The sequence below is a fragment of the Anarrhichthys ocellatus genome, unplaced genomic scaffold (genome assembly GCF_004355925.1).
Source record: "Anarrhichthys ocellatus isolate YVR2014 unplaced genomic scaffold, GSC_Weel_1.0 scaffold27, whole genome shotgun sequence".
NCBI lineage: Eukaryota > Metazoa > Chordata > Actinopteri > Perciformes > Anarhichadidae > Anarrhichthys > Anarrhichthys ocellatus.
In genome coordinates, this window is record NW_022280057.1 from 4,057,064 (window position 1) to 4,077,526 (window position 20,463).

General features: G+C 41.8%; 2 protein-coding genes and 1 pseudogene across 2 annotated transcripts in view; 1 reads left to right on the top strand and 2 right to left on the bottom strand.

The window, feature by feature from the left end:
- The window catches only part of LOC116391799 (uncharacterized), a 10,564-nt gene extending 4,922 nt beyond the window's left edge, over nucleotides 1-5,642 (top strand). The window contains exons 2-4 of the mRNA XM_031862728.1: nucleotides 1,349-1,562; nucleotides 2,538-2,771; nucleotides 2,996-5,642. Of these exons, the coding sequence (XP_031718588.1) occupies nucleotides 1,349-1,562; nucleotides 2,538-2,771; nucleotides 2,996-5,538 (2,991 nt within the window). The 3' untranslated portion in view covers nucleotides 5,539-5,642. The remainder of the gene's footprint in view (nucleotides 1-1,348; nucleotides 1,563-2,537; nucleotides 2,772-2,995) is intronic.
- Nucleotides 5,643-5,650: 8 nt separating this feature from the next.
- ttc9c (tetratricopeptide repeat domain 9C) lies at nucleotides 5,651-9,480 on the bottom strand. Its single transcript, XM_031862730.1, has 4 exons — nucleotides 9,225-9,480; nucleotides 8,179-8,530; nucleotides 7,759-7,941; nucleotides 5,651-7,143 (listed from the first exon to the last, which is right to left on the bottom strand). Exons 2-4 carry the CDS (start codon nucleotides 8,507-8,509, stop codon nucleotides 6,947-6,949), a joined length of 711 nt encoding a protein of 236 aa, XP_031718590.1. The 5' UTR covers nucleotides 8,510-8,530; nucleotides 9,225-9,480; the 3' UTR covers nucleotides 5,651-6,946.
- LOC116391800 (high-affinity choline transporter 1-like) lies at nucleotides 9,475-15,299 on the bottom strand (annotated as a pseudogene).
- Nucleotides 15,300-20,463: the final 5,164 nt, after the last annotated feature.

A 20,463-nucleotide genomic window follows, 5' to 3' on the forward strand; every position in this document is an offset into this window, starting at 1 on the left:
CTCCTCTTGGCTGCTGTCCTGGAGGGGTTGGGGATTTGGAGGATAATTGGAGGAGGGGGTTTCTCCAGCAAGCACTTACTAATCTAGGAAATGGAGGCACTTTGCTTTACTTGACTTGTTCTTGCTAGTGCGTGTGCGTGTGTGTGTGTCAAATTATTCCTGGCTGTTCCAGTAAGCGGTGTGACATCACCGGTGCACGTCTGGTAAATGATATCCTGGATGTTCATCCCTACATGTGTGTTTAAAGCAGTGGCCTTATTGTCAGTGGTGAAAAGCAACTGAGTACATTTACTCAAGTATTGTACTTAAGTACTGTAGTATGATGCTACATTCTACTTCTACTCCACTACATTCAGTGGGAAATACTGGACTTTTTACTCCACTACTTTCAGTCGACAACCATAGTTATCAGCTACGTTTCAGATTAAGATTGTGTAAAATAAAAAACATATGGAAAACGTATAAAATACAATACATTGGTAAAGGTAAAGTCAGTGGTTCCTGAGCTTTTTGTGTTGTGACCCCTATAGGCTATCAAAGCATGGTCCAACAATTTTTAAGATGAGATCTAATAACAAGCGATGACGAGTGAAAACAATGCTTCTTCAATGTTGTTTGTGGAAAGAAACGCATTTCATTTGCATAAATATGTTTCAGTATCTAAATAATTCATTTTGCGACCTGCAATCTGTTTTTTTATAAATAGAACCAGCTTTGACTTCCAAATGAAGTGTTCTTCATGTGTTGTATAAACTAGAAGATAACTTGTTTGTAACATTTTAGTGTTTTCACACTTTTCAGCAACTCTTCTTGCCTTTCAGAAGGCCAACTTGGTGAAATAGTGATTGTTGAAGCAGCTCATGGTTGATGCTGCAAACCTCCAGGATGTCTTGATTTTGAAGATAAGATTTCTAAGAGGTGGGAGCTACCGGTATATGAGGGGCTACTCTTAGTATGTGATCATGCATGAACATCTAGAGAACTGGGCCCGCTATAATTTACAATCTTTCTCAGAGGTGAAACTCTACTTAAGCAAACAAGCCGTGCACTGTGTATCATGAGTGACTCATGTTATTACACCCATTGGCTGATCCCATCCATATCAAATTAGACCAAATATCATTTTGCCTCTGTATGACTGAATGCTGAATTTTTCGGGACTCTTATAGTTGGGTAAAGTTAATTACAAATGTTGTTACCCGGTTGGCCTTTTCCTCCATATCACCAATGATTTTTACTTAGAAAAATGTTGTACTTGCATATAATCATAGTCACATTATTTAGATAGTGTGTCAAAGATTTTGTCAATATTGCTTAGGTCCAACTTGTCACGTTTTCTTTTTCTCAGGCTCCCTCAGATACAGTGATATTTCCCTGTCAGAGCAGCTCAGAGGACTATGGCAGTAATTCAGGGGACGGGACGGTCCACTCCTCAACTTGCAGGGGGAATAACTCACGTTGGTCCACTCTGTCCTGGGACGCCCCGTCTGACCTGCTTTCGCCCCCAACACCAGACGCTGGCGGTACGGTCCATCTGGACAGCGACTCCAGACCTAGTTCAGGTAAATGGATAGACTTGTTTTCAGTGGTTCAATGTTTGGTCCACAGCTCTGACTAGTGTGCAACACAGTCAATTTCTGCTCACCTTGTGTAAGCGAAGTCCCATTAAACATTAACCAGGCTCTTTTTTACGTGTGTTTACTTGCAGTCAGGGACTTGGCACCGACTCATTTGTTTCTCTCTCACAGTCAGCTTTTCATGCCAAACTCTAATCCACTCTCATTGTAACTGTGGTCTCTGTGTCTCTACACCCAACTCAGACAGTCCTCTCCCTGCTATGCACTCATGCACACCTTCTTTTATACGATTCTTTACTCTCTTGCAAAGGGTGACTTGAAACCTGCAAGGCATTATTTCAGAATTTTAGTTTTGAAGTTAGTTTCATAGCTTAACCTTTTCATTCTTCCAAATATTAAATACAAATGAAGGTTTTTGTGATATTTTTCGAGCTAATGCAAGTCTTCACAGCACTTGTGTTTTTGCACTGCAGTACCTTCATGTTACTTGTTAGTCAACCAGAGGATCCAGTATGGTGACGCCTTTCTACTGGAATTTAGGTGACCGCAGTTTGAGTTTCTATCGGCGATGTCTTTGTTTAGCTGGTTTTCATTGACCTTCCTACCTACCTATTTCTCTTTACAGTATGTACAACCAAACTACACTTACAGAAAACATAATTTCCCTTCTCAAGAAAGACTTAATAGACAAAGAGTATATGGAACAGCAAACAACTTGCTGTATGAAACTGTTGGATGTTTTTTTAGTCACCATTTTTTATTTATATTTAACATGAAGAGCAGTGAAATAATAAATAAAAAGAAAACCAACAAGTCAGTAACAGTACAAAATACAATCTCGAATTCAGAGAAATAACGAGCAGTATATTACATCATTATATCTAATCAATTGTTATCTATTGTCACTTAGATATCAACATAAGATACATACATACTAAACTTTTCCTCACTCTTTTTAAGGTTTCTATTCAGTGAGCGGGAGCTCTCTCTCGGACTCTTGCTACTCTGTGTCCAGTGACGCTGCTCAGGGAGGATCGGTGCCACCAGCCAGACCCCTGAAGCTGTGGGAGCAGGTTCCTCTGTCCGCTGACAACACTGACATCCTGTGGTCAGAAAGTACGGTGCCTCAACAGCAGCCTGCATTGCAGAGCAGCCTGGAAGACGCTGAACCCACAGAAGGGACACCAGCTTCAGGTGAGCTGGTGCACCGAATAGATCCATGTCATGTACATCCGTTCATTTAATATAGCAGGTTTAAAAACGTCAACTGAAGGCGGTTCAAGGTAGTGCTCTGGCTATAAACATCAGTAGAGCTCTTAAGCCTGGAAATAGATAAATATATATACAATTAGTGAATGATGATCTATAATAATAGATAAATGTTTTGTTTGAAATTCTCCTCTTCTTGTCTCTTACAGTCCAAAGTGACATTGAAGCGACTGGTCTGAGCTTTCTGTCTGATCTCTGCTCAGGACTCGGTGACTCCCTGATGTCTTCCCTCCTCCCCCTTCTTGACTCCACCTCCTCTTCCTCCTCCTCCTCTTCCCTCCATCCAAACCCCCAAATGGACCCTCGCTACTGCATAGACCTGGTGTCCCGTCGGACCAAAGAAGTGTACCCCTACCCCAGCCCGCTGCATGCCGTCGCCCTCCAGAGTCCCCTCTTCACCTCCCAGAGCCGGGAGCAATCAGCCTCTCCAAGCCCTGAAGGAGCCCAAATAGATGAATCACAAGAGTCCAATGCTGATCCAACTCTGCTTCTCCAGCCCCCTGCCCTGGCTTCTTTCACCCAGCTGGAGCAGTACATCTCTCGACTGGCTCGCCAGTACCAAAGTCGAGTAACTTCCTCCACCTCCAATCTCACTTCAGCTGCCACCCCAGGTCAAGTCAGGCACAGAGGCCTTTGTACCCCTGGCAAAAGTCACGGTTCTACGCAGTCCCTTTCTGCCTTTGAGAGCCGCAGTACACCCTCCACCCTGCTAGGGGGCAGCATCACTCCCTGTAAGTCACTGCTGGGTAACTCCGCCAGAATTAGCCTGAGCACCACGGGGAAAAAAGCCACTAGGAATTCTATCAACCTGGGTAACCTTCCTTCAGCAACCGGAGAGGACGTGAACATAAATCTGCACCTGAACTTTAACTTGAACCTGACTCCTGGTTTAAATTCTAGCCGGGGACTGGTGGACAATCCCAAAAATGGCAGCTGTGGAGCTTTGAAGAGCAACTTTGCTTCAGCTTCCACGGCCTCTGCTACATCACTCTCCTCCGCTACACCCGCCCCGGCACTTAGGGCTCGCCCTCGCATTTCAACATGTCCAAGCAGCCTGAGCCACCGCAGTTCCCTGGAGGTCACTTCAGGGTCTGGACCCAATTCTGGATTTGGATCATCTACCTTCTGTCGCTCATTAGACTGGAGCAGCGGTGCTCCACCTGACACTGGACCATCAGTGTTTGGTACAAATTCTGGATCAGCTCCTAGGTCTCAGCGCAGTAGCTTCATCCAAGAGTCCAGCTCCAGTCCCAAGATAAGCGAAGACTCCCCCATGGTGGAGGAGATCTCCCGCCTCTCAGGCCTCTCCAGGTCTGTCGTGGTCGGACTGATGGAACAAGGTGTGGAGCTGGATATTGACTGCTTCCAAACAGATACTGCAGGCGAGGTGAGGGGTCACAGTAAAAATCACTTGACAGCCCAGTCAGATCAGTCACATGACTACACTAGACTGACCGACCTGAATCCCCAGAGACCAATACAGCTGTCTCTCAGTGTCACCCATTCTCCACAGTCTCAGTCCAGCATCACCCCTCCTCTTTCACACTCTAGCAGCCCCATACACCCTTATCAGTCCATCCATATTCCCTCACCCCACTACTCCTCACACTGCCACTACCAGCAGATCCCTTCCCCATCCGATCTTCCCTCCTCCACAGCCTCCTCCCCTGCCTCCCGCCCCACCACCAGGGGCCGATCACCTCCCCGGCCTCTCCAGCCATCCCCTCTGGGTGCCACCCCGCTCTCGGTTTTCCGTCGGGATGCGCCCTTCCAGTGCTCCCTACCTCGCACCAATACGAGGAGCTCTCCTTTGGAGCATAGCGGTATCCAACCAAGGGGTGGATCACTTCGGCAGGGTGGGGGAGGAAGTGGGGGGAGTGGCGGGTGGAAGAGGGTGGAAGGGGAGGGGCTTTATAGAGGAAAGCATGCCTCCCACAAGTTGATCCGGGCATCCACGGTAAGCAGCTACGCCAAGAGAGAGGACTATAGCTACGATTGGGCTGAGGAGCAGGAGAGGGAGCGATCAGCAGCCCAGACACCCAGGAAGACCTCCAACAAACTCTGGAGGGGCTTTGAGGGACGCATCTGGGGCAAAGAGTCCGAAAGCGAAAGAGAGGAGATGGACAGAGCTGAGTATGGCTACAGGTGGAGGAGGAACAGCGTTGAAAGCTGGGGGAGGGAGCATCGAAGGGGGAAGGCCTCATCTAGCAGCAATGACAAGAGGCCAAAAGTTGAGAACTCCCCCATCTTCTCAAAGAAGAGGGCGAAGGAAGATGGGGAGAGATGTAGCACCAGCCTCAGGCTTTCCAGGAGGGCGTTGTTCAGGAGTGAGTCCCAAGGCTTGCTGGTGTCACGTAACCACGCCGAGGAGCCCCCAAAGCGGGCACACTGGGTCTCCTCATTAGATGTGGGGCAAGGAGGCATGGGCCTCAGCAAACACGAAGGCGTCAGACGGCTGAGAGCAGAGCAAGACAAACGTCTGTCCTCCACAGCAAGCCTCTTTAACCTCTCTCGCTCTCAGAGCCTGGAAGGCAGCTGCCATTCCCTCTCCCCGCTCTCCTCCCCTTCCTTCTCTCCATCCCCTCCTCCACTGATGCCCCTGCAGCGCTCTCGGTCACTGAGGGACTTGGGGAGGAGAGTGTTTGGCTCCATGAGGTCCCTGAGTCTCAAACGGAAGCCATCCAAGAAATGACACTTGTACAATAACATAACCATCACAGTAAATGCATCTTCTACGTGTTACGTTCAAAACACCAGTGATGGTTGGTATTATATTTCGTGTAAAAGGAAGTGCCATCACTTATGATTGATTAGACAGATGCACTGGTTTTATGATACTGGCTATAAGATATCTTCTAGTCTAGACCTTCTAGTATGATGGAAGTTCCTCTCAGGCACATAAAGTCTGTAAAACCTGCTATTAATTTTGCTCTTGGCTCACGTCATTCATCTCAGTAATGTTTTCGTATATTTTTACAGACACTTTATAGCCTCCCAAAAAACGACAAAATGTCAGCATAATCACAGTGCTTTGCAGCCAATTGATTTCATTGTTGCCTAAAGTCTTTTCTCACTGACAATGTATTATTGTAGATTGTGCACCCTACAGTAGCAAAAGTGAGCACCGTAGGGTGCAGCAAGGCCCACATCGAAATGTCAGTGAAGAAAACATAGGCTACAACTGTTGGGGTGAACAATTCCTTTTAGGAGCTGCAAAGAACTACAAATCTTCTTTACTACTGTGGGTTTCAGTGGAGTTTTTCAAAGTGTGAATGTTGTTTCAAAGGATTTAACGTCTAAAGCCCAATTTAAAGATATTAAATATGAACTCATATTAGTTATAAGCAGAACCCTCCTGTAACCATGAGTATGAATGTGTATCTGTATACTTCTGCATGCTGCTCTGTGACTAGTTCAGTGATTATAGCTATTGTGAGAGTGTGATATTCCTCCGTTTTTAAGGGTAGCAGTGCCTCTGAAGTACAATCATATTGGCCAGATAATGACCAAAACCAAGCAAATACTCTTTAACTTGATATTGTGCTCAGGATTTTCAAATAAATATGGAATGATTAAAGATATTGATGCGTTATTTGAGACAAGATGTGGCTTCTCATGGCTTACAAATAATAAAAGAACCAATAACTAAACTTGTACTGTGCCTGAACTACCTTATTGCATTATATAATCAAATGAGTTTGTTAAAGAGACAGAGACTGGAGGTTATTTATTTAAAAAAAATATTTTACTTGAAAACTCACAAAATCGCATTCACAGTACTGACCAAACAGCTGCAATGATGTAGGCGAAATCAGAACTTTTAGTGCATTGTCACTTTAGCTTTCAAAAGCATTTTTGTGAAATATCCAAACTAAATACAGCTTTGCATCCGTGTTGCTAGGAAACTAAACTTCCCCCATCCTCTCCTTTCTATTTTCAGCAGCGACATCTTTCGTTTCATTACGACTGCCTCCCAGTCCTCTGTGTAATTTTCAATTCTTACTTTCCTATGCTCACCTGATGCACACCTAAAAGGTCACACGAGTCAATATGTGTGAACATTCTTCAGTTGGTTTGTAATCAGTTGAACAGAGTCTCTCTCAGTTTGAGGCTTCATTTGGTGGGCTGAGCTGGCTGGCTAAAACTCCTTCACTGGCTCTGTGGGTTTGGTAAATGCCTTCTTCGGAGTTGCTCTTCGGGCTGGGGGAAAACATGCCTCGGTACATGGCCCTCTCTTTTTGTAAATCATGACTCAGTTTCTCCTCGGCCCTCTGCAGCTGTTTCCTCACATTGGCATCTGAGACAGAAAAAGGAAGATGTTTTATTTTGGAAAGACATACTTTCCTTTATCCAAGAGCTGAGGACTAGTAAAGAATCTGCAGGATTATGCATTTAATGTATAGATATGATTCACCCAGCAATTCTGTGACAGAACCTACTGTCCTTTGAAGGAAAATCAGCATGGTGCAAAAATCTAATATTATATTTGAAAAACCTTTATTACAGGACGCTTTAAACGTATCTTGCTTGTTCAATCAGTGACAAGATATAACATGCTTTAGAGCTGCTGGTGGGTGGATTTTTTTAGTACCATGAGACACAGTAATGCTAGCTGTTTCCCCAGTCTTTATGCTAAGTTAAGCTAACTGGCTCTAGCTTCATATTTAACGACATGTGTGGTATCGAGCTTCTCAGCTAACTCTTGGCAAAAAGGTGAATAAGCATATTTAAACATAATAAATACATAATGACAGTATGTATACACTGTACTAAGAAAAGGAAGTCTCAAAAATAAGAATAAGGACTAATTAAACATTTGAGATAAATATCCATCTTAAGTGATTTGTGAAAACATACACTGATGGCCTAAGTGGGCTGTGGATGACCCTGACGTGCTGGCACTTTTTCTTACCATTAGGCTGCTCTCTGCAGGCCTGGGTGAGGTACTGTTTGGCAGTCTGTGCATCTCCCATCTCCAGAGTGGCTACTCCTGCCCTGTACAGTGCCTTGACATCACCCGGCCGCCACTGCAGCACCCGCAGGCTGTAGTCCCGCACACGAGAATAGTCAACACTCTGTCTCTGCAACAAACAGGCTGAAAGAGATATATTTATACATATATAAATATAATACTACATATACGGTACCCGGCTGGCAATTTCCCTCATAAAGCAATCAATGAAAAAGCTTATAAAGGAAGTCACTGAATTGCAGAGGGATTTGTTGGTCGGGCATTTTCACATTGAAATGATTATCAGGACTCCATATAAAACTAGCAACTACATGAAACTACTTAGCCGATATTCATATGCATAGTTGTGATGATATCTACCAGCTAAGTTGTTGTAGCAGTCCACTTGTGTGTTTCTCAGTAAAGCCTCCTGTTCAGGTGTGAGAGCAGGTATCTCAGGCGCAAACCCTTTCACTGACGCCATCACATCAGAATCGAGGCCTCTGAGAACCAGCAGAGCTCGGTGATAACGCCCAATGGCCGAGCGAATGTTCTTCTCCTTGTAGAAAACATTCCCTTCCGTCTTCATTTGGGCTGCTTCCTCTAGCGAAGTCCAAACAGGCTTTACAGAAGTCTGTCGGTGTCCAGAAAAGCTCGGTTCCACCGCTTCCCCTTGCACATCCATACTCTCATCTCCTCCTGCAGCCTCCATTTCTGCGGTGGAGATAGTTAGCTGTTGAGATTAATTAATAAGTACGTATTAATACTAGTTTTATGGGACCTTGTTAAATAGGCACTCAACTGGTTTTACAGTTTGTTTTTTCCCCCCTTTTTGGCTGGTAATTAACTGTACTGCTGGAGTAGAAAGAGAGGAAACTCACAAAATGATAGATGCAGTGGGAGTTTCTACAGCAGCAGTTGAGAGCCTCTCTCAAACAGCTGGGAAATATAGAGTTTATAGAAGAGTGAGGAGGAGTCGGAATGAGCTATTATTATATTTAGTAAGTGGAGATGTTGGTTTGAATCCAGTAGTTGGCGGTAATGCAACACTTTGGATGTCAACCGCTATTAAAAGCCAAAGAAGAAGAACGTCTCTAATAGCTACAGCCTCCTCGAACCAGTCCTGCAGGTGCAGTGTTTAAATGGTTAAAGGCATTAAGTTCGCTGGTTTACCCTGAAGAGAAGTGGGATCGTTGCATCCCACTGACCCAACGTATGACTATTCCCATGTTGCAAAGTAACGTTAGCTGGATAACTGCTCCCTGCGTGGACCTGGCTCTCTGGTAACGTTACAGCTAAACGAGCTAGCAAAGTTACCAACGCCACCGACCTACACACTAGCTATTCACGCTCATTCTGTTCAATTACAGGATGCCTACTCATTGTAACGGTTTGGTATCTTAATGTGTGGTCGATAAATTGCTCACCTTATTTAGCAACCGAAAGGAGAATCAACGGACAACTACGTCATGCAGTTGACAGTCATTCTGCTGTCGTAGTGGCGCTTCCTTGTTCTCTTGAGAAGAGATCAAAACTTCTACTTCTTGCAGCGTTACCGCCACAACAAGGCCAAATCAGGAACTACAGTACATGAATATAAGAATGTCTATCGCTACATTTAATAAATACGTGATGCTCTTTCTTTTCCTTGGGTCCAACTTGAACTTTCATTTAATTTTGTGTGTTGAACACACCTTATTTGAAAACCCTATTACATTAGGTTAACTGTGAACTACATTCCCATATAAGATACACCACAAAATCAGTTATTTTAGTTAGTTTATTTTACGATATAAAACTGGACTCATCCCTGGTTTTTCTTAGAAAGTGCAAAATTACTGTGCTCTCATTCAGATAATCAATCAATTAAAGAATCAATTGGAGCCATCTTGTCCACTACTTTAAAAAAAACAAACATAAAAGCCATAATGACTTAAATATATTTTATTGAATTAGAAAATCGCATGAACATTTTGGAACTGTTGGAATTTATAATATAACCATGTTTAATCATTGCAAACATTAAACGCTGTCCTCACTTCACTGCTGTATCATAAGAAATCGTAATTATCAATATTAATTCAACATTTACCACTTAGAACACAAAACATTACATAATAAAATGCTTATTATAAACTAGTCAATAATCAGTCAGCAATCAGAGTTTTCTTCCACATTGTCTTCCTGCTCTGACACATCCTCCAAATCACTATCAACCTCCTCATCTTGGAAGAACAGATCAAGGGCCTGTTGCACACTAAATCTTGCTGCCATGATGTCCGTCACTGAAATGGCAGCTCAGGTACCTTTATAATGTTATGACCCCCCCCACACACATTGCTTGCAGGTGCAGATCTTGTGTCTGTGACAAGGCACCCTTTGACCTCTGGATGACTCCCTTTGTACACCATATATGATCACTCCTGTGCTGTTTTACTATTTCACTGTTTCGTGGCTCCCCCATGCCCCTTCAAAGACCAGCAGGTGTCTGTCTCTGCGGGAACCTGGAAAAATGTTGTTGGAACACAGACAGTTCTCGTGCCAGTGTCGAGGTCCCCCTTGAACTCTGTCACCACTGTCCCATAAAAAATACACACAGACATGGCCTGTACAGTTTCACAGTTTCAAGATTCTCTAAAACCACCATTTCCCTTGATTTGACCCACACTGGTAGATCTAAAATCCATCTCAATAGATACGGGTCAAAATACACAAACATTTTAATATTTTTGTGTATTTTGGGGCACTTTAGGAAAAAGTCATCAAATTTCAGGCTAAAAGAATGACGTTTAGGGTATTTTTACTGCTGTCAAATGTCAAAAAGGGTCAAATTTGACCCTAACAGTATGTAAGGGTTAAAACATTTTTTTATTTCTAGTGGGATACAGAAAATGTTTTTTTAAGGCCATAATACCAAGAAATTGTTGCAAGAGATGAATTCTTACACCATATGTGGCCAAGAGTATTTTGTTTGTGTAAAAACACATTTGTGCTATCACAAAACCTGTTTGCATCCCATTAAATCATTTCTCTTTCAATCCTGCTGATTTGTGGTCAACATTAATTCAATCTCATTATGAAATTCAGGTTCCTCCTTGTCTGTTTTGGTGGTGCCATTGCTCACTAACGCTATTTTCTTTGGCGGTTCGTGGGTTTTCACTTTATATACATCCCACCTCTCAGGAATCAGTCCTCTATTGAAGAGCAGTGAAGCTAGGTAGGAGAACGACAAAGTAGCAAACATGTTGGACAACATGCAGATAGTCTGAACAGGAGAGTGCTGGACATATACACCATTCTCAAGTGTGCAACCTGGGAAGTGAAGAACAACAGGCAACCCTATTGTTGGCTCGCCACTCAGCACTCTCAGCAACACTCCAACAAACAAGCCTATGATGGAGCCGTAGCCATTGGAGATGTGAAAGAAGAGGACACAGACTAGTTGGGGGAACATGATGGTGTAGGTTATGCCTGAGCCCAGGATCCAGAAAAACATAATGCTGTTGTGTACGAAGGTGAGCATGGTGCCAGCTAAGCCCACCAACACCACGGATCACCCACTGGAGCTCCCTATCTGATGCCTGCAGGGGGGGGGGGAAGCCCATAAACTGAAATAGAAAAAGGAATAACCACAAGCATAATCTTCCCCTCAGGTCTCCTCTTACCATGGTCCTCAGCATGTTCCTATAGATACTGGATGTGAAGATGGAGGCAGCGGACAATAAAGCCGAGTCTGTCGATGACATCACTGCAGCAGCTATAGCTCCGACACCGATGATGGAGATGTAGTGTGGGGTGAGGTGCTGCAAGACAATGGGCAGAACCCGACTGGCCTCGCCACGCTCGTATGGGGTCGGGGAGCCGTACCCGGTTGTGTTCCAATCTGACACCAAAAATGTGACATAAATTAACATAGTCTCTCTGCACATCTGCTATTTAATTCTATTGCTGTACCTGTTGATGCTGCCACCGCTCCAATCAACACGGATGGGATCCCGAGTATGAAGACGAGGAGAGCTGCAATAAAACAGGTGATCCTGGCTATAGCTGATGAGGCAGCTGACAGCGTCCTCTGGTGGAAGTCCTGATATCCGAGGTTACCTAATGACTTTTAGAAACACTCTTACACTCTGTACATCAAGGACCACAGTGGAAATAATACTTATGTGTGTCATCCTGAATGACCCTAAGAATGGCTCTGTTCTATTCAATTCCTAGTAAGCCATGATAGGGAGCCAGCATGCACAGTACGACCCTGAAACCGCAGCAGCTAAATGGAATTCAGCTGCTGTAAATACTTCATTTGAGTATTTACACTTATTCTTTTACTGCTGTGTCAAAATGTAACCCTTACCAATATTAAGAAATTATCAATCCACCTCCACGCTCTTTCTTTATCCACTGAACCAATCCAGGGGGCCTGGTAGGTGAAGTTGAAAGCAGTCTTGGTGATGTCAGTTGAATGGGGGTTCATGAAGAGGAAGGGGACACATAACCACTGCAGAGAAGAAAAAGAACCACTGATTTTAAAACATGCATATTTACTTGATAAAGTGATATGACAGTTGTATGTGTGACGAGCAGCTGCTTATAGACTTGGCAGGATACCTTGGCAAAGCGCCACAAGCTTTTCTGTTGTGTAAGAACAAAGGAGATGTTGTGCCACGAGGGCGCACTTTCTCCAGGAAGTTTCAATTGAATTGTCTCATGAAAGGCTTTCGAAGAAAGCGAGGAACTCACCAAACTGATGAATATGAGGGTTAACTGTATGATGTCTGTGTAGGCGACAGAGTAGAGGCCTCCCAACAGTGTGTAGATGATCACTACTGAGGCAGAGATCCAAATGCAAACGGTATAGGGCAAATCCAGGATCACACTCATTGTTGCACCTAAAAAAGTAACACAATCATGCAGACTCGTAAACAAAATGTATACATTTAAAAATAATTGCTCTTTCTGTTGAGTATGATATAAACTGTGCACAATAGTATGATTAAATGAAGTTTTGATAGATGGTTTTAACTTAATTCAATAATTATTGTTAACTTAACTTCCCTCAGCTGTGTTTCAGTGTGTAACTGACACGTACAATACTTTAAACACAGACTGTGCTTCAAATCTAGTTGCATATCAACTAGATTTGAATCAAGTTGCTAAATCAAACAGATTTGACAACTGTCAAATCTTTTCAGGTTGGCAGGTGAAAGGTTCAAATCACAACACTTGTTTTAATCCTTTCATCAGCTATCGAAACATGTTTCAGCAACTTCCCTGATGACATTCTTGGACTTGTTCTATACTCACCCAAACACAAGATGCTTGTGGTTGGGGCATAAAACCAGGTTTGTTAGCTTATTGTTTGCAAGTTAAAGGCAGTTTCTAACCAAAAGTACGTTCCACATGGTGCAAAAAGTAAACAATGGTTTGAAGTATAAATTATATTATTGCAAAATGTGACTTTTAGAGAAAAGTGTCGGTGTGATTTACCTAAACCAATTAGAGATCCTGTAACCCAGATTATATCGGATATCAGCAGTGCCAGGGACAGAATTGCACTTCCCATTTCCATACTTGATCTGGAAGGGGTCCATCATTGTCACATATCTTTTGTCTCTCATCGTCTTAGCGAAGAAAAGTCCACCTTAAGAATTGACAAAGGGTGAGGGATTTGTTTCACAGTGCCAAACTGATTTAGAATTGCACCCCTGTATTATTGTCAGACTCCCAATGGACAGTTTAGTTTTTTTATTCCACACATTATTCTTTCCTGTCATTATTATTTCCTTCAGGATAAACACAAAATGTTGACATCATTTTAACGTCACTTCACTATCACGTATGTAACTTACAAGCCAGATCTGCCCAACCTGAATATACCACACATACTGTATACTGTATCTAGTAGTACAAACCCTGACAGAAATGTTCGCTATTTCAGATGTTTAGATATTCTTTCCAGCTGTGAGGGACAGTGTGATGTCACAAATGCCCCCTAATATGTCACTACTGGTGGGGGGGGGGACAATGTTTAATTTATATTTTAACATATAAGCGTGATGCCATTATTAAGATGCCTGAAAAACTGTCTTACCAATAATGAAAGCCAGAGATGATGCTGCCGGCATGACAGCCCACGCCAGTCCCATAGTTGGAGTGTACACTATCTCTGTCAGACCAATAATGAAGCCCCCTCCAACAAATGTAGCTTTAGGAAAAATACACACACACACACACACACACACACACACACACACACACACACACTCACACACACACTATTGTATACATAAATATTCCCTATATTTGTGAGACAGATTTACAACAGTATAGAAACCCTCACTGATCACATTGTTATCCTCTGTTTAGGATAAACTGACCTGTGAGAAATACAAATTGTCCAAAAAATAAGTTGTAGCATACAGAATACTGTGCCATTTAACAACTTAATGTTGTTTTATAAGTAGTATAAAGAAAAGTAAAACATTTAAAAAACATCACATTAAACTATTAAAGAATATGTACCATGAAATCAAAAAGTAAGTCTAATGAGATTACTGTTAATATTTTATTTCAGGCCTTCTTAGCAAACATGTCCACCTATAACATCGTGATAGATCAAAGAAAGTGCAGATATGTGCTGATTATGATAGAAACAGATTATATATTTAAGTTATAACCCCCCCTAATTAATGCCACATACTTGCATACAGTTTTGAAATACTTGGACTTGATTATATCCATTTTATGATGCTTTCTTCTCCACTACATTTTGGAGGAAAATATTGTAAGTTTTACTCCACTACAGTTATTTACCAGTTTTAGTTATGAGTTGCTTCGTATTGATAAAAATTGAAATCTAATAAATTACTATGTATTGTTTATTGGTATTAGTAAAGGTTAAGCTACCCAGCAGTATACAAAGAAATGAACAGAGTATTTATGTACTGTAGGAGGCTAATTCTACTTTTAATTAAGTAAAAGATCTGAATATGAGTAATGCTAATCCTCTGAGTTAAACACTTTAAACAGTAGTTATCAAAGACTACGTATATATTTTCGTCTTGACGACTACATGTGTAGGTCTAGTTGCTGAAGTAAACTTGACATGAAGTAAACTTGACATGCGTTTACTTGACATAAACAGGAAAAGAGTTAGATTTGTTAGAATAAGGCAGCTATTATTTTAGTCACATTCGAATCAACATGCGGCTCATTGCAATAGCTTTCAATTAAAAAAAAGGTCCATCTAGATGTACCCCTGAAACTACTGACCTGTGACTTTTATTTGAATTCAGCTGCCCCCATCCCCCACACTCACCTGTCGTAGTGAACACTCCCACCACCAGGCTGATCCCCCTGTTGCCCAGCAGAGTAATCTCTGTTTGGTCACCCTGGCAGCTCTTCTGCAGCCCCTTGGTCTTCATGGCGGCCCAGATGCCGATGCCCAGCACCAGCAGGTAGAAGAGCACCATCACCACTAGTCCAGGGATGTTCAGGCTCATCTGGTTTTGATACTTAACACAGCTATCCTGACAGACTAGTCGTATCAGCTATAGCCCATCTCTTACTAGCTGAGGAGGAATGAAAAAAACTATTAGGAGTCAACCGGTTAGGTCGAATACACAGCAAAAATGCTTCATTATCACTGTATTGCATATATGTACTTTGTCTTGTAGCCTGTTAGATATGTGTAGGTTTAGTTGTGGATTAACTATACAATAATCGTTTTATATATCTATTTTTTTTCATTCATTCATTTATTCATTCATCTCATTGCGATATAATATATATCTGTTATCCTGTTCTACGCACTGTTATCCTGTTCGACACACTAGGATCGAGTTCAGTCTATTGGTCCGGCCCTCCACAACAGTCCTTGTTTCTCATGTGGCCCCTTGGGAAAAATAATTGCCCACCCCTGCTGTAGATGCACCAGTCAGTTACTGTGCTCATGTAGCCTACTCGTACTCGTAAAATCAACAGTAACATCATAGCTTTGAAAATAGCACTGCAGTGTGTGTGCAGTTTATTTGTCTGTGATTATATACTACAACTCTTAAAATTCCCATGTCTTGTTTGACACCTGCTGATTTTAGTAAAAGGGGGTTGGTATTATTTTATTATTAAGTACTCATATCGGTACTGAAAAAAAACAAAAAACTGAGCGGATAAGAAATATGTCCTAAAGTCATTGTAGAATATTAGTTTTGCTTGATCTACATACTACTAATAAATTGACCTAACCTGAAAATTTATATTTTACGTATATAAAATTATGTATTTTTTGCAAAACTTTTTTTAAGTAGATCAAGCAGGACATTTTTATCAGTGAAGTACCCAAATGTATGTACTTGTACTTGGTCTGGAACAAAATTTACATAATTTATTTAAAGTGTGGACATATTTTGTTTATTTTAATACTGTCATATAGATTCACATATTACAGAACGAGAAAGCTGTATGGCTTGTGCTGGGGACTGGGACCGGGAGACAGCTCTCTGGTATAAAATCGCAAGAATGTTTCTAAAGCTACTATTAAATATTCAAGGCTAAATAAGCAAAAACCTAAATTGTTGACTGAACTGAAGTTAAGAAAGAAAACATCGTTAAGTAGCCTCTGAAAGTTGTAGTTGTAGTATTATCGGTGTCGATTTTTCATTTTCATTTAATTTCATGTTTATTTGGCAGAGACAACTGCAGTGTATCACTGCATATTTAGCTTCTGCTAATTTCCAAGACTCGTCCCTAGAAAGGCCTTTGAAATAACAAATATAAAACTATGTGGCATATTTTGTTGTTTGTCGTGGACAATCCAAGGGCCTGTAACAGTCGCACCATGTCGCAGAGAGCCTGAGGGGCCTGGCCATGTTAACACTTCTTGTTTGCAAACGCAATGTAGTTGTTCAAAGCTGAACATTTAGCATGTTCAGTTTTTGCAGGAAGTGACAATGTTGTGATATCCGTGACCTTTTGTCAAATGTTTAATCTCACAATTGTCAAACCCATCTTGGGGTTGAGTCAATGATGAACTTGCCTGCATGCGACCATGATACCAGTGGCAGGCCGTCAGGGCCTGCAAAGCCTTCTCTGAAGGATCACAAAGCTATATCTATTTTATAATTTTATAATTTTTCTTAAATACACTACATGTATTATAATTTATAAAAATATTTTCCCCATTAGCTTATTTTCTCATTGCAAAAGCTACTGTCTTCCTCAGTTGCTCTGCTTCCAGTGAAGGCTTGTTTTAAGTTGAGCTTTTATCCAATCAGATTTCACCTCTGTGTCTCTAGGTAAGAAGAGAGGCCGAGGCCTGCAGACTCACAAGTGCATCCATGTGCAGTTTAAGTGAATGGATATGATATTGTTGATTGTCATAGTCTTCAACCAATCAGATCTTTAGTTTGACATGTTGGGCGTATTCTTTGACGTGTCAGCGCCTGCTAGCCGGCCTATAGCTACGTCAGCATTACGTGCAGCTCAGTTTCGATGTGCAGCTCTGCAGTGAGGTACAGCATGGGCTGTGATTGGTCAGTGGGCGAGCACGTGACTATCGTGAAACGAAACTTAACAGCAGAGGGTTAGTCGGCGTTGTGAATCACATCACGTGATGCAGCTCAGCCAATCAAATATGGGCATTCTGACTGAGTGAGATGTACCACACACCGTGACACAGGGGGCTGAGACGAGGAAAGACATCGCAGAGCAGTACGTTGTGAAAGTAAAATCATAAGACGATATCCTTGGAATGATGGTGGGTCCTATAGCCAGACCAGCTGAGAACCACTGTCCTACATGAGTGCAGAAAACATTATATTTTCCTGAATTTAAGCTTCTGCATTTTCCAAATGCTCTACAGTAGTCTAATATTATTCAAACGTATTGTAAGCCTCGTACCGAACGGTTTAATATGAATACGTACATAGATACAGCCTTAGAAACGAATAATAGCTGTGGTGCCATCATGTGGTTATAAGGTGGTATGTCAGCTGCAGGACAGCAGTGAAGGCCTAGGTATAAAATGCACGGCCTGCCACTGCATAATACAGTGACTGAGGTATGAGAAAATCATTGTGTGCGTATATATATATTTTGGCTGCATCAAATGTTAGACAGTCCCTGATTAGATCTACTCATTTTTTTTAACATGATAGTCATATTTCAGGTGAGGGTCCAGCTTAAGACCTATATATTTTACCTTTTAAAATCTGTTAAGTAGTAGGCCTAACTATATCTGTAAAATAGTTTAAAAAATGTTACAATATTGTCCACAGAAATGAAGTATATTTACATAATAATCTCAAGTAGCACAAAATGGATCAATCCCAGTAAAAGTAGCCTAACGTTACCTCACAATTAACATTATACACTTTCACTTCAGCACTACTCACTGGGTTGTCCTCAGTAATGTTATCTAAAGTATATGTTTACTGTCTCACAGTCAGATTAATGTTGTCAAACATTTGCAAACAAACTAAGTTCAATTCAAAATTCAGCTGCAAGTTCAAATTTAGAAAGCAGCAGTTAGAGCTTTCTGTTGACTGCAATGTCTCTGGTTTACTCACCAGCCTGCTGAACGTTTGGTCGACTGTCTGTGTGAATGGGTTCATCTAGGACTGTCTTCTTCACTCTGTTTGCCTGTCTCTCTCTCTCTGTCACATGAGCCCTCATATACCCTTCTTAAAGGGGGAGGTGAGACTATTATTGGGTACTTGATAAGGGTCAACTGAGCAATTAATTATGTTTTATATATCTAGCTGCTTCTAGCTGCTTTCCAAGAAACTATTTACAAGGAAAAACGATTAGTATACTATTTATGAATCTGAAGACATGTTAAGATACCATCAACTTATGACAGACAAGACATCTTTCAAAAATGTAGGAAAGAATGTCTGATACATGAATGCAAACCTGACTGCTGCCTATAGCCTACTGCAAATACATTAGTGTTTGAAGGTGAATTCTTCATAAAAAATAGTTTACAAAGTAATCTGGCCTCAGATGTCCGTGCAGCTCTGCATCACCAACACATCTCAGGTAGCCAAAATGACCTGGCCCAACTCTGGCTCAACTCTGGCCCAACTCTGGCTCAACTCTGGCTCAACTCTGGCTCAACTCTGGCTCAACTCTGGCGTAAACTCGGCTGAGACTCGGGATGAATTACGCCCCAGAATCGGGCCAAATACACCGGCCAGATTCCACACTACTATTAATGGGATTGCAGTGACGCTGCTGCTCGAGCACATACACGAACATACTAACGTAGTAAATTGAGAAAAAAAACGGAAACAGTCGCCTTCAAAATAAAAGCAATGCAGCTGTATTCCATGCATGATGTAGGCTACACTTATTTACGTTTTATTCCTAATTTCTCATTGACGTTCCGCGGTTCCGGTCGGCGACGGCCATACAATGCTCAGGTCTGGTGTAGTAGGTCATGGTCACACTGCGGGACTAATAAAGGATTATCTTATTTGATCTTATCTTATCTTAAGTGTTTGGGGCCCTTGGCCTTTGTTGCCTCCGAAGTCCCATCAGTATACACTACACAGCTCAAGATGGCAGCTTCATTACATTGTATGTCTCCTGGTTTTTATGTTGCTGGTCTTATGTTTTGTCATTTTTATAAGGGCTTTGTTTATGTATGTGTGTTGCTGGTTATATTTCTGCTGTGTTTTTACTGCTTGTGTTAGTAATCAATTGTGGAATTGTGTCTTTATTCCTAACCAATTCAAAGGTATGAGGACTGTTGGGCTGATTGATACCTAAAGTCTCAGAGCTACCGACACTAGCTAGTATCTAAATCGCTTCAATAACTAGATTACTAGTGTTAAACACTAGCTTCAATAGATTCATGAATGATGAATTCAAGTTAAACCTGGTCTCACATTGTGACCACATTTTGCCTAGAGCTAGGGACCAATTGATACTGTTATTTAGTGGTGCACATTCTCCAACAACTTTACAAGTATTTCAATAACCAACAACAACTGAACAGTGAATTGGTACATTTGGGGCCCCTGATGATGTGGCGTGCTGTGCAGTTGCCCACTTTGGAAGATTGGTAATCCAGCCTTGACAATGGTAGTGACAATTTTGAATTTGATTGTTTGGTTTTTAGACACTGATTGAGCAATTATATAGTCCCAAATGCACTGAAAGCATCTGAAGCGGGAGTTTTGTAGTACACATATTGTTTTAAACGGCTGAACAAGCACCAAAAGCGTTAGGTGCGCCAAATATTGCGTTCAGTGCGTTTGGGCCTTTAAAATCAAGTTAAAAGATGAATGGGTATCTGTAATATACAAAAATACGCCTGAATAGCGCCTTTTCATAAAATACTGTCTGTCCTGTAGTGTTGGCATCTGAAATCAGATGCCTGCAGTGCATCAATTGGCGTCAGTTATCACTTTCAGCACGTTTGGGCCTTATGTCTGTGAAAACAATTTAAGAGATTTTAATGAAAAAGAAAAGTTGATCAACGAGGTGAAAGATTCAGTTTGTTAAATGTCGTCTGATCAAAATAAGTATCTTATTGTTAGTGAAAGTGGAGTGTCTGCTGAATTGATATATGCAGTCTGTTTAAAGGGCACTTCATGTTTTTCACCTTAGGAGGCGGTAACGGTTACTAACGTCCATGCGCAGGCGCAGTGGCACTTCACACAA